Consider the following 11,790-nt stretch of genomic DNA (forward strand, 5'->3'; position numbering starts at 1 on the left):
ACTAGGATATTTTTATCATTTGTATAGCAGCTTCGCTCTCTTTTTCACTGCCATAAATAATTCTCACCCAAGATTACTGATTTCTTCAAAATAATCATGCTTCTCCTCCATGCAGTCGGTCGTTTAATATGAATGTAGATGTTCATAATTTTTTTCTATTCCATTTCGTATCTCTAAAAGAAAATCGTCGATTTACAAAATGTATGGAATGAAGTATGCTAAATTATCTCAAATTCAAATCCTATTCATGCTCGCAGAAACAACAAACAATGCAACTCTAAAATCGTAATGCCCAAATTATCACGGTACACCGTCAACTATAAGTCTGTAGCAAAACTAACTAATATAACGACTGTTGCAAATTTCGTCTTCTCAAATTCATCTGTCTGCGTAATTGAGATACATTCATATCTTACATCATCAAGCAATCCGCGATGGTCGATGCATCTTGCAAGGATTTCAAATTTCATATGCCGATAAGGAATGGAATTTTCTCTTATCTTCGGCACCTTCCATTTAACGCTTATCTCTCGCTCTCTGGGCACCCCTTTAGTACCTAATTCTGTCTCTGATCAAGCTAGTGCCATGCAAAATAATATAAGAATGTTTTTCCTCTTCTTTCTTTTCAATCCTGTTTTTTAAAAATAAAAAGTGATCTTCGTCACAACATTGTGCAATGATTTCATATACAATTGTATGCGCTACCTTTCTGAACTGTAAACGCTGCTCAATAACATTCTCGAGTGGGGATATCAATACGAACTATGAGCACTTAAAAGCGTATGTGTTCTCTGACGTATTTGTTCATTTGGAATTGCTAATGTGTAGATTTACAACTTCTATCAACAATGACTGTATTTAGACTGTCAATTATTTCAGTACTGGCAATAGGAGGTAAGAGGCTCCAGTGTAAACCACTTTGTCACTCTCTCTAGACTAAACCACTTTACGACACATTTAAGATGATGGTAAATGTACTGTACTTGCCAAAACTGGATGCACTCGTCAGTTGAACACAGTCTGCACGTAGTTCGAAAGCTTAGAGTCATTTCATTCTGTCTTTCTGTCGTGGTGAAACGGTAATTGAAATGGGAGTAAGGACTATGGCCGTCACTTGTTTTTATAGTTTTCTTGGTATAAGTTTCATGACACTGTATTGTAGCCAAATTTAATATCAGTTCATTTAAGATTTTGATCTCTGCTTTAATTGTCCCCTGAGCTCTCACAAATTTATTGGTCGCTGCAATGGCTAATTCTTTATTATCACCATTATCACCAGCAAATCTAAAACACGTCCAAATTCTGAGCAAGGTCCACTAGTGTCCTCAATACTGATTTCTCCTCGATGCCAAAGAATGCAGAAGTTGAGTGTCGATCTGTGAAAGCATGGGCAGCGGAATGATATGGTATACCTAAGGTTGTAATGAAAGGCAGATGGCACTTGTATTTCTCACCGTTTCTGTTCTATCTATAGTTCGTTAGTGTGTACCATCTTCGGAAATAAGTGTATTGCAATCACTGAAATGTCTGTAACGCGTGATTTGATGATATTCTCACACTCTGACTCTACTGATTCAAATTTTCATACAGTGCATAGAGTATTGCTGTACATTTAAAAGGAAGAAATTCGATAAGACCCGATACTGCAAAAATTAGAAATTGATAAAAGTGTATGTCAGAGTATTTGTAATGTTATGCCATATCCACTATATGTCGACTGCAGCATATGTACACATGATATAATGAAATAGTATGAAATTAACACTTACACGTGTTCCTAAACACCCATCTGATAAACCAAAATCTCAAATTTTGCCTGATATCTGCAACCTCGAAGTCCTCAAATCTGAGCAGCGCAGTCAAAACAAGTTTGAATTTTCGACGGAAGATACTTTTTGTAACAGTCTAATATACATGCAAGTTGTATATATTCTCGTTTACGATAATATCCAAGGATCAAAAAATATAAAACTAGCTGTGTTTATTAAATCACCCATTATATGTTCGTCATCATATATGCCAACTTAAAGGTACTACCAAAATGACATTTTATGTTTCTTTGAACATTCAGATGTCGATTTCAATTTGTATATGGGATTGTATTATTTTCTTCTGCTGCTTTTAGCGTTTTGTGGCATTCTTTATCGAATTGTTAGTGAGTAGCTAAACTAAAGAAGTACATGACAGAATGACGTCCACAACAGAAAACAAGATGCAGACAATATGCTATTTTTGACTCACATTATCTGAGAAAGGAATGATGGCAAGAAATAAATATATCCGTGTAATTTGTTTAATTACTGCCATCATTTAAAGTTGCACTTATTATCTATATTGTATCCTTCTAAGAGTTTTTGTGTTGTTTCGTGTTTCGTACTGGTCTGGAAAGGCTTTCTGGTGAGTGATACAAATGTTATGCAAGAACAAACATCCACGTGTTAAATTGGAACCTGCAATGGGTGGTCATTGTGTGATTAGAGAAAAATCATTTGTAGTAGTTGCGCTTTAAGAACCCATTCAGTTGATAATGACAGTTATAATGAGGTCTATGTACATGTTGGAAACATCATCCTCAAAGTAGGCTCACTGAGAAGTTGTTTGTTTTGCTCAGTAGTTCGCCCTTTTGCGTGTAACAATGTTTTTCTTACTTACCAAAGTCATGCAGACTATACATTCTTTAAAAATACAATTCCCATTATGGTCCTGAGCTTCTTCTATTAACGATTCTATAACTACCAAGAAAATAATAATAATAATAATAATAATAATAATAATAATAACAATAATAATAATAATTCTGTATCCAGGTTATCAATAGATGTTTAAAAATAGTTTTTTCCATATATTGAAATAATTGTTATAACATTGAACAATTTTAAAATTTGTGAAACAATATACTACGGTCCACTGAATAACTGAAGATTTAGAGAGGAATTCTCCCTACCTCTCTGTTCCTATAAGTGGGAATTTATTAAATGCAAAAGGACTTAATGAACGAATTAAGGTTGGACTTGAAAAATATAATGCACGATTTGTGTACATTCATATGATTTTTCAGACCAATTTTTTTATCTCTTTATTCTTATTATTTTTTATGTAATTTTTAAATAGAAACAAGCGTTTCCTTCAATCGTTCGTCGTACAATAAACCTTGCATACATGCACCGAATAATGTTGCAAAGCAAATAAACTACAGTTTATCAGTTAAGTGAATCACCTTACAAATGGCAGGTTGTACGAATTAGATAGGCCGACGCCCTGAGCTAGTCCGTTTTTGTCCGACAAGCACCTGACGGCAAGAGATTAGTGCAAGGCAATTGCAATATTTAAATAAATGAAAGTCCCAATTTCATTTGCAAGATTCTTGCCACATACTGTCCTCTTCGAAACCAGCATATTAGTTATTAATAACATGCAATCAGGAATTGAGTATTTAATACAGGGATCATATATGCTTTTTTCTGATATTAACTTTCGATTGATCGTTGAAGGCTTAGCTCGAAGGGCGTGGGTTTCAACACTCATGAGAGATACGGCAATCGTTGATACCAGGAAAAATAAAATCTAAAATTAAAACATATACGACGGATTTTCTGATATAAACCGTCCCCATCCCCACCCCAAAAAAAGCTTTTAACTTTGTAGATCCACATAAAAATTTCCGTCATCAAGACTCCAATTTCTTTTACGTAATCCGTTTCTGGGAGAGCCAACATCCAGGATCAACTGCTAAATAAACATGTTGGCAAATTGATCAGTATCATATCAGTAATCTTTGAGGAACAGAGCAAGTACCAGATCTATGGCATGTAAATAAGTGAATTCAGTCGTATTCTAAACCATGTATTTGATTTATACGCAAATGAGAATACATACGGGTTACTGTGATATATACGAATTCAGAAATCTCCTTTGCATGCATTCTTATCTGTATCAAACTGAATTATTAATGAGTATTAGAGCAAGACAGCACGTCATATCTGTCTACTCTGAAATTTCTCTCTTCTGTCCGACTGGATTCCATGTTTCCAAGTCAATACGCAATTGATAAGAAAGCGCAGGCAATGGTTTGGGGTGCTGACCAGAAAAAACAAATAAGTATCATAAATACGCAAATGCATCAGTGTCGCGTCGAATCCGATACTGATTTATGGTTGTGGCCACATCGTTTCCTCTTGTCCAACAATTCTGTGCAAAATCCTTTTTTTGGGGTGTGGGGTGAATGATAAGTGCCAATATTGCGCGCTGAAAATTAAATTTCCAAAAACATCGGCGAAAGACAGCCATTCGCAGGTAAAAACAAAATGGCTTTCTTTATTCTGACTGGAACAATAAAAAATAAAAATAAATCGGTAATGAGCTGGTTTCTTCTTTGCTAAAGTCAGTCCTAAATATCTGAACGTATGATCTCCTCAATTCGAATTTTCCTACAGATTCAAGATTATTCTTGCATATGAGCAATTCATTTTTCTGACCAATCTTAGATTTTTCTAAAAAGGTCCGGAGGGGATGGGGATATGAACTGTTGCTTAGTCATAATATAGTGTTTTTAAAACGTTCGTCCATTTTCCTGATTTAGAGGCTGTAGGCTTTCCATAATGAGAAGGAAATGAAACATCAATTTGATTTTATATTCTAAAAGTAAGTATTATGTAGAGCTTGATATGTATTGTCTCTTGTATACTGAGGCAAAATTGGAACAAAATAATCATTCTATTAGTTTAAGAAAACAAATATTGAAGTAAAAAAGTCCTTGTTCGCGAGAAAATTCTAGCCATCTTCGCAACCCCCTCCCCAAAGTAAATAATTAAATGGTTGATCCTTTATTCCCGTAATTTTGGCTTTGTTCATAATGAATCAAATTAATTATATGTTGAAATTTCACTAACATTCCTCATGCTATGCAATAAATACAAATGGACACATGTTTTAATGCTGCAATTTTAATATAAGTATACTTATTACCCTCAGTTGTAGTGACTGAGAAACAGTGGAGGGACTGGATACAAGAGTGTCGTCCTAGCTCCTCCTGCTACAAATTCATAGACAAAGAAGATATCTGGACTTCTGCAGTGGTAATACATGTTTTATAAGCTGCATATACACAGTATTGATACATGCCAAATACATTGCCGATTATTAATTCTCAGAAAGAGTGGGGATGGGAATTTATTTGCAAAGCATTACCCGGAACTAAAAAACTCGAAAGAAAATAGTCTTGTTCTGATTTATATACTAAAAGAAAAAAATTGTATCCATTATATTTGTTGAAATAAATGTTATTCTGATGCTTGAGAACAATCTCAGCTCGAAAGAAAATCCCAGCACGACCCTACACCACCACAAAGACCATCGAGAAAATTAAATTGTGGGTCTCTTAGGAAGTGTTAATATAATCTTATGCCACGTGTTTAGTCTCGAATAAACAGTAACATAAGAGAGAGTGAAAACAACAAGCTTTAAAAAATACAATAATTTATTTCCTTGGAAAAGTCTGTAAAGATGAAAAAATATGAACTTACGGTTTTATAGAATCCAATTCAAAATATTCCAAGAATAATCCAAGAATAATTTTTTTAAAGTCCTAATAACAACAGGCTGTATTGATTTCAAGTTCGCATCCCGACGAAGAATCCAAGATGGAAGACGATGACGTATGCTGCATTCTGTAGTTTTGAAGTATACGGTTACTTGTAGAAACAAGGAATTATCACTCCGATTTCTGATAGCTGAATAAAAATTTTATAAAAAAAACTGTTACTGTTCCACAATATTATATGAGCACACGTATTTTCCAGAAAAATAACAGACTTAATCCTTTTGAATCCAAGTAATTTGAAATAACTCCAAACCAAGTAATTTGAAATAACTCCTAACAGCACAACATACAACTAACAATTTAAAAGCCCAACTCCAAATGAGATTAATTCTCCAAAACGTGGGGTATATGGGCTTTCTAAAACGTAAACAAGGGTCGCGTGATCATCTCCTAGAAGTTTATAGAAGCAAATACTTGTTACAACTCACATTTACCCAGTGTGACCCTGACGAAAACAAATCATTTTTACTCTAAGAAATAAAAAAAATATTACATCTTAAAGACAAAGTCCCGTTATGACCTCGGAAACAACCAATGATTTTAAAATAAAAAAGAACTTGTTTACAAAGGTTGCTACAAATTCTGAAACAAGGTCAGGATTTAGAAACTAACAGTCGAGGTCAAACTATTTTCTGAAAAAAGTATCATCTCTAGTGAATAAATTTACATTACAATATCATGTAATGAAAAATATTAAAAAAGTTCAAGCTGAAAAAGAATTATATATATTAGATCAGATATAATTAAATCAATTATACATAACAATAAAGCAATTAAATATACAATACTGTGCCTATATCAAACTGTGATTGGTACATATAATTATAGTTCAACAGTATACTGTTGCTTATATATCTGTAGACCTAGTGATGATTGTTATTACTTATTAATGAAAAATAAAACAATAAAAATATCCAGATTCACTATTACAACCACATTTTCTAATTGTTTACAATATGTTACACAATTTCGTCGAAATCCATTCCACTCACGAGGTTGTTCTCTCTCTCTCTCTCTCTCTCTCTCTCTCTCCCTCTCTCTCTCTCTCTCTCTCTCTCATGCCGTAAATAATATGGAATCTAGTTAGGTCATAAATCCAAGATTGGTTACATTTCTTTCATAATAAACACTCAATCATAACCAAGTTTTAACATGGCGACACGACTATGCTGTGTAATATACTAACCCAGTGACATACGGCAATAATGTATAAAACAGAATGATCCGTTTTTGATTTTCTTATTGCTGGAACCACATCCTTCCACACTCCGCTTGATGCAAAATTTGCCATATGGTTGGTTGGTTTTTGTGGGTTGAACCCCTTTTCGCAGCACATGATAGGCTATACATGGCGGACAGTATATTTAGTGCAGGAAGAACCCGGGGAAACTCCAGGAATAACCAACGACCCAAGAGAAGCTACTGACAAGCTTGTTCATACTGGCCGAGCCTGAGACTGGAACCTACGGGCTTACTATTTTATGAAATTTGAACCAGTGGCCTTAATTTGCTCAATTAAGACTCCCTATAATAATAATGAGACAATTTTCAGTCCCAAACATTATAATGACGCAAACAATGAACACGTCTAGATTATATTCATTTTGTCATATCATGTGTCTTTCCAACCATGAATTATATCCATCTGTCTATCTATAAGGTTAAAACTTCTTGAACACAACTGGTAATTCAGTTTCCAATACTTTGCTTATTAATGAGTCTTGAGTTTAAACCTATAACCACTTACTTGGTATCCTTTTCAGGGTTCAATGCTAAATGTGCAAAATAAAAGAATGTGTTGTAATATTTTCCCTTTCGTGAAAGAAAGCATGAGGAAACCATCTCTAAAAACACACAGAATACATATAATAAATGTAATGTTGCATGACATTTCCTGACACTGAGACACTTCGGGAAAATAAAAGTTTTCTGGATTGTGATAGGTGTAATATATTTACTATTGTGTTAAAAAAATACATGAAACGATATGTATGGACAAAGAATCTTCAGGCTGGTCGATAATGAGAATCATTTACCATGAATACACATTACAATGTGCAATAAACCATGAATACATATTACAATGTGCAATAAATCATGAATACACATTACAATGTGCAATAAATATATCCATTCCTTCCCTGAGGGTATTGCACACTAAGCCGTAAATAATTCAGATGAACACTTTCAATTCATGTATACAATTAGTGGCCATGATAATATCAGGTTAAACATGTCTAAATATTTGCCTTTGCAGTTTATCTGTATCTCAGTCCTTCCCTGGAAAAGAAAGGCCGGTTCATGAAACTATCGCAACACCAACCATTAAAAGAAACAGTTTAAAGTAGCAATGGAAATCGCATCATTATGTCATGCTTTCTAAAGTACTCCATATTTTTACAAATATCCATATTGTACGACGATAAAAACTAATTTACCTAGTGTTCAAATGTCATACACAAAACATTATCAATAACTATATATCACAAATACCAAACAATGTCACTAAATCACTACTTTTTTTATACTTTCCTACACCTGCACCGTAGACTCCACATCAGTAAAACATATGGTTCTCTCTCTCTCTGAACGAAGCTTCTTCTAAAGTATACATCTGCTTATATATCTTACCGAATCAGCTCGTAATTTAAAAAAAACTATATTCGGTGAAGGATAGAGAGAGATGACATTCAGTCAAATTTAAAGAAGCACATAATAATGCCATTCTATATATTTCAGGAGTGTTTAAGAATTGTTTTCGCTATTGACAATACCAACCACAACTGTACTTTCTATATAGAAAGGTTGATAGCCATCGAGTTACAAATCCGCGTGTAAAATGTCTGTCAGTCACATGACCGGGTTAACTGGAAGAAGACCAATCTTGCAGAACCAATTACATGGCATCGTCATGTTTGCCACTTGGAAGGCCAAATGCATATGTAAAATGTCACGTTTGATGCATTTTGCTTATCTTTTTACGATAAGTAATATGCATAATTTAGTTCTATCTCAGTGTCTTGGTCAAATGCGCATAAAATGCAATGTCTAATTGCCTAGTATAACTCTTATAAATAATTTTTACTCAAAAGGGCAAAACATTTATATGACATTTTTTTATTTGTATTAAAAGCAATAATTTATAATTTTTTACTTATTGTGTATTATACGTGAGATTTAACAAATCTTTACAAATCTGTCAACTTGGTCTTCAGTTGTTGTGACTATATTAAATATATCACCTTTTGAACTGCGTGCATCCATAATTGTGAACACTAATGGTGATATGGTAACTTTTTATCAATACCTGTCATGGTATAAACGTACCAGGATGGATCTCACGTAAACATCATGTCTAGATGACATGAGAGTATCATGGGATTTCTGGAATGGTTTTCTGTATCATACTGTTTTTTCTTATAAGATATACACTCCTGAAAATGAGAACCAAAAGATCCATTATGCTTGTCTGCCATCTTGTGGAGTAATGTGTAGGAGAATTCCATTGACAGTCAATTGGCAATAAACAGCGGCATAATCTATGGCGCTCGCATATGAGATTGACGTTTGGATAGTATATGATGGTGTTTGATAGTGTTTGATAGTGTTAGGTAGGGTTAACATAGTTTTCCTGGATCGTACCCTCTGCAACAGGAATACAAAATGGAAAAGTTCCCATCTTATTTCTTTGCTGTAGAATCAGAACACGTGCCATATCTGACCTATGCAAAAGTTTTGTTCGGCTCGTCATTACTACGATATATTCTCGCAAAATACATCACTCATTTAAGCGATTCGTTCGCTTTTTAATCGGCACGAAACATTGAAGGTGGAAAGTCGTCCCATCCTGGCATCACTTTAATAACTATACAGAAGAGCAGTTTATGATTAGCCTGGTCAACAATGAACCAGATTCCCGGCTCTCTTTGGACGAACTAATTTAAACAAAATGGGATTTCCTTCATCGCTGACCCCAGCCTAGGAAGTCGAATATTTAGATTCCGTAATTGAAAATGCCTCGATAATTATCTACTAAATGAATCGGGTTGAATAATATAGCATTACTAGTTGATTAAAAATCCTAGACCAGCAAAATCTGGAACATCGATAAAATTACGCAATATCAAAGTCGCCAAGCTATCCCCATCAGCGTACATAGAATATTGCAATATTGATTTTCCAATGTTCATTTTCTTAAATTATTTGTGTGCGTAAAATAATCGATTTTACTTGAAATTTTAGCAATATTGTGAGCTCCGTGATTGGCAACTGGTTGAAATCGAAGACTTCGAAGAGCTCCTATTTCTCCAAAACAAGATTCTTCGACACTTTGGTAAACATGGTATGTAGTCTATAATTGTTTTAAATATGCTATTATTGGGCGAGAGTCTGGCATTAGTAATGTATTTAAATCCACCCGACTTTGAACTCTAATTTAAGGATCGCAAAACTTGAATAAATAAGGTTGCATTTGCCATATTGATAAAACAGGTACAATTTGACGGTTAACTTTAATTGTTTCATCGATAAATTAAGTATTACATGATGCAGGTATATATATATATATATATATATATATATATATATATATATATATATATATATATATATATATATATATATAGAGAGAGAGAGAGAGAGAGAGAGAGAGAGAGGTGAGAGGGAGAGAGAGATATCGTTTTCATATCTGCTAATATAGTGGAAATAACCATACAAAATTTCAGCTGAACAGATCATCGAGTTTTGGACAGCTGGATATTACAATAGGACTCTGACAGATTGGATGTGGTACCGTAGCCATCAGCGCATTCAATTCATTTCATGGAGAAATGGGGTGCAAGTTAACATGTGGGCGCCCCCAGAGCCAAATAGTAGGCACACAGAAGACTGTATTGGGCTCTTCAACCGCGAGGATTATTACATGAACGATGATGATTGCTTCATAAAGAGATTCTTCATTTGCGAGGTCAAGTAAGTGCACTACATTAGAAGCAAGATCAATGAATTAATTAAACATGGTAGTATTGTTCCTCAATATCATCATGAGTTCACACTAATCGAATGTATTAGTGTCTATAAATTCAAGCGGTGAATAAGCCCTTTATTAATTCTAATCAATATTTAAATAAAAAATTCAGCTCGAACTATATCTAATCACAGCTGCAAACTCATTTATTTATTTCACTTGACGAAATAGAATGTTCTGGAACTAAAAAGATGTGTCATTTCTAACTGGACAATTCCGTAAAAATTTTTCTAGAATATTCGGAATTCAAAAAGCTATGTCAACATATTATTTACAAATTACAATCATAGACAAAAGTTAGTTATGTAAATATGTTGTTTACAAATGAACATTAGCTTAAATTACTATCTAAATATCATGGAGAAAGTTGAGCACACAATATATATAATTAGCATTTGTCAAAGAATAAAAATAATTTGAATTATTGTGTCACAGAAAATGAAAACATTCTTTCAATATAACTTAATTCTTAACAAGATTACTCGGGAATTTCCGTACATTACCAATTGATGGAAAATACCCAAGTACCGTGCTACGTATAACAGGAGAAAAAATATCGAGGTAAACTGGTTAAAAGTAATACCACTAGCCTCATTTGTGAAGCACTAAAGATCATCTTGCCAATTAAATTAATAAATAGCTTGATGCACTTGTCGGTGTGTAATCCAGAATCATCCATCTTCGTGCCTACTTTCTTCCAGGGTTGGAGACCACAGAGGTGATGACATCGTCGGATGAAATGGTGACACGTTGTATATTACACTGATGGATATTAAATACAGAAATCCTATTAGTTATCAAACTGTACATTTTAAAATCTTTGTCTGAATGTCCGGCAGTAAAGGTAGACAATATCCTAGTGTACAATATTTAATAGTATGGTCCTAGTATCTTACATATTAAATGCGTTGTCACTTTGTCAAAAGTGTAAAAAAAATGAATAAACGTTTTTTGAACATTTGCATTGTTGTCAGGCATTACTTTATGTATCCAGTTGTGTCAGAACGATTACAAACTTGTCGCACGAATCTTATGTCACGTGTTTAGGCTCGAATAAACAGTAACACAAGAGAGAGTGAAAACAACAAGTTTTGAAATAAACAATAATTTATTTCCCTGGAAATTCTATAAAAATGAAAACATATGAACTTACGGTTTTATAGAA

General features: G+C 33.8%; 1 protein-coding gene across 1 annotated transcript; it reads left to right on the forward strand.

Annotated features, from left to right (window-relative positions):
- The first annotated feature begins 776 nt into the window (after nucleotides 1-776).
- On the forward strand, nucleotides 777-11,491 carry LOC149807506 (C-type lectin domain family 10 member A-like). The gene is made up of 5 exons (XM_089940591.1): nucleotides 777-894; nucleotides 4,972-5,075; nucleotides 9,842-9,941; nucleotides 10,324-10,570; nucleotides 11,327-11,491. Exons 1-5 carry the CDS (start codon nucleotides 849-851, stop codon nucleotides 11,361-11,363), a joined length of 534 nt encoding a protein of 177 aa, XP_089796717.1. The 5' UTR covers nucleotides 777-848; the 3' UTR covers nucleotides 11,364-11,491.
- The last annotated feature ends 299 nt before the right edge of the window (nucleotides 11,492-11,790 follow it).

The sequence above is a fragment of the Sinohyriopsis cumingii genome, chromosome 1 (genome assembly GCF_028554795.1).
Source record: "Sinohyriopsis cumingii isolate HCF-2022 chromosome 1, ASM2855479v2, whole genome shotgun sequence".
Lineage (NCBI taxonomy): Eukaryota > Metazoa > Mollusca > Bivalvia > Unionida > Unionidae > Sinohyriopsis > Sinohyriopsis cumingii.

Excerpts from the sequence above, each read along its gene's own strand:
- LOC149807506 (XM_089940591.1), top strand. The coding sequence starts at position 849 with ATGACTGTATTTAGACTGTCAATTATTTCAGTACTGGCAATAGGAG. Across the intron at positions 895-4,971 it reads TTCAGTACTGGCAATAGGAG|TTGTAGTGACTGAGAAACAG; the intron begins GTAAGAGGCTCC and ends TATTACCCTCAG. Across the intron at positions 10,571-11,326 it reads TTCTTCATTTGCGAGGTCAA|GGTTGGAGACCACAGAGGTG; the intron begins GTAAGTGCACTA and ends ACTTTCTTCCAG.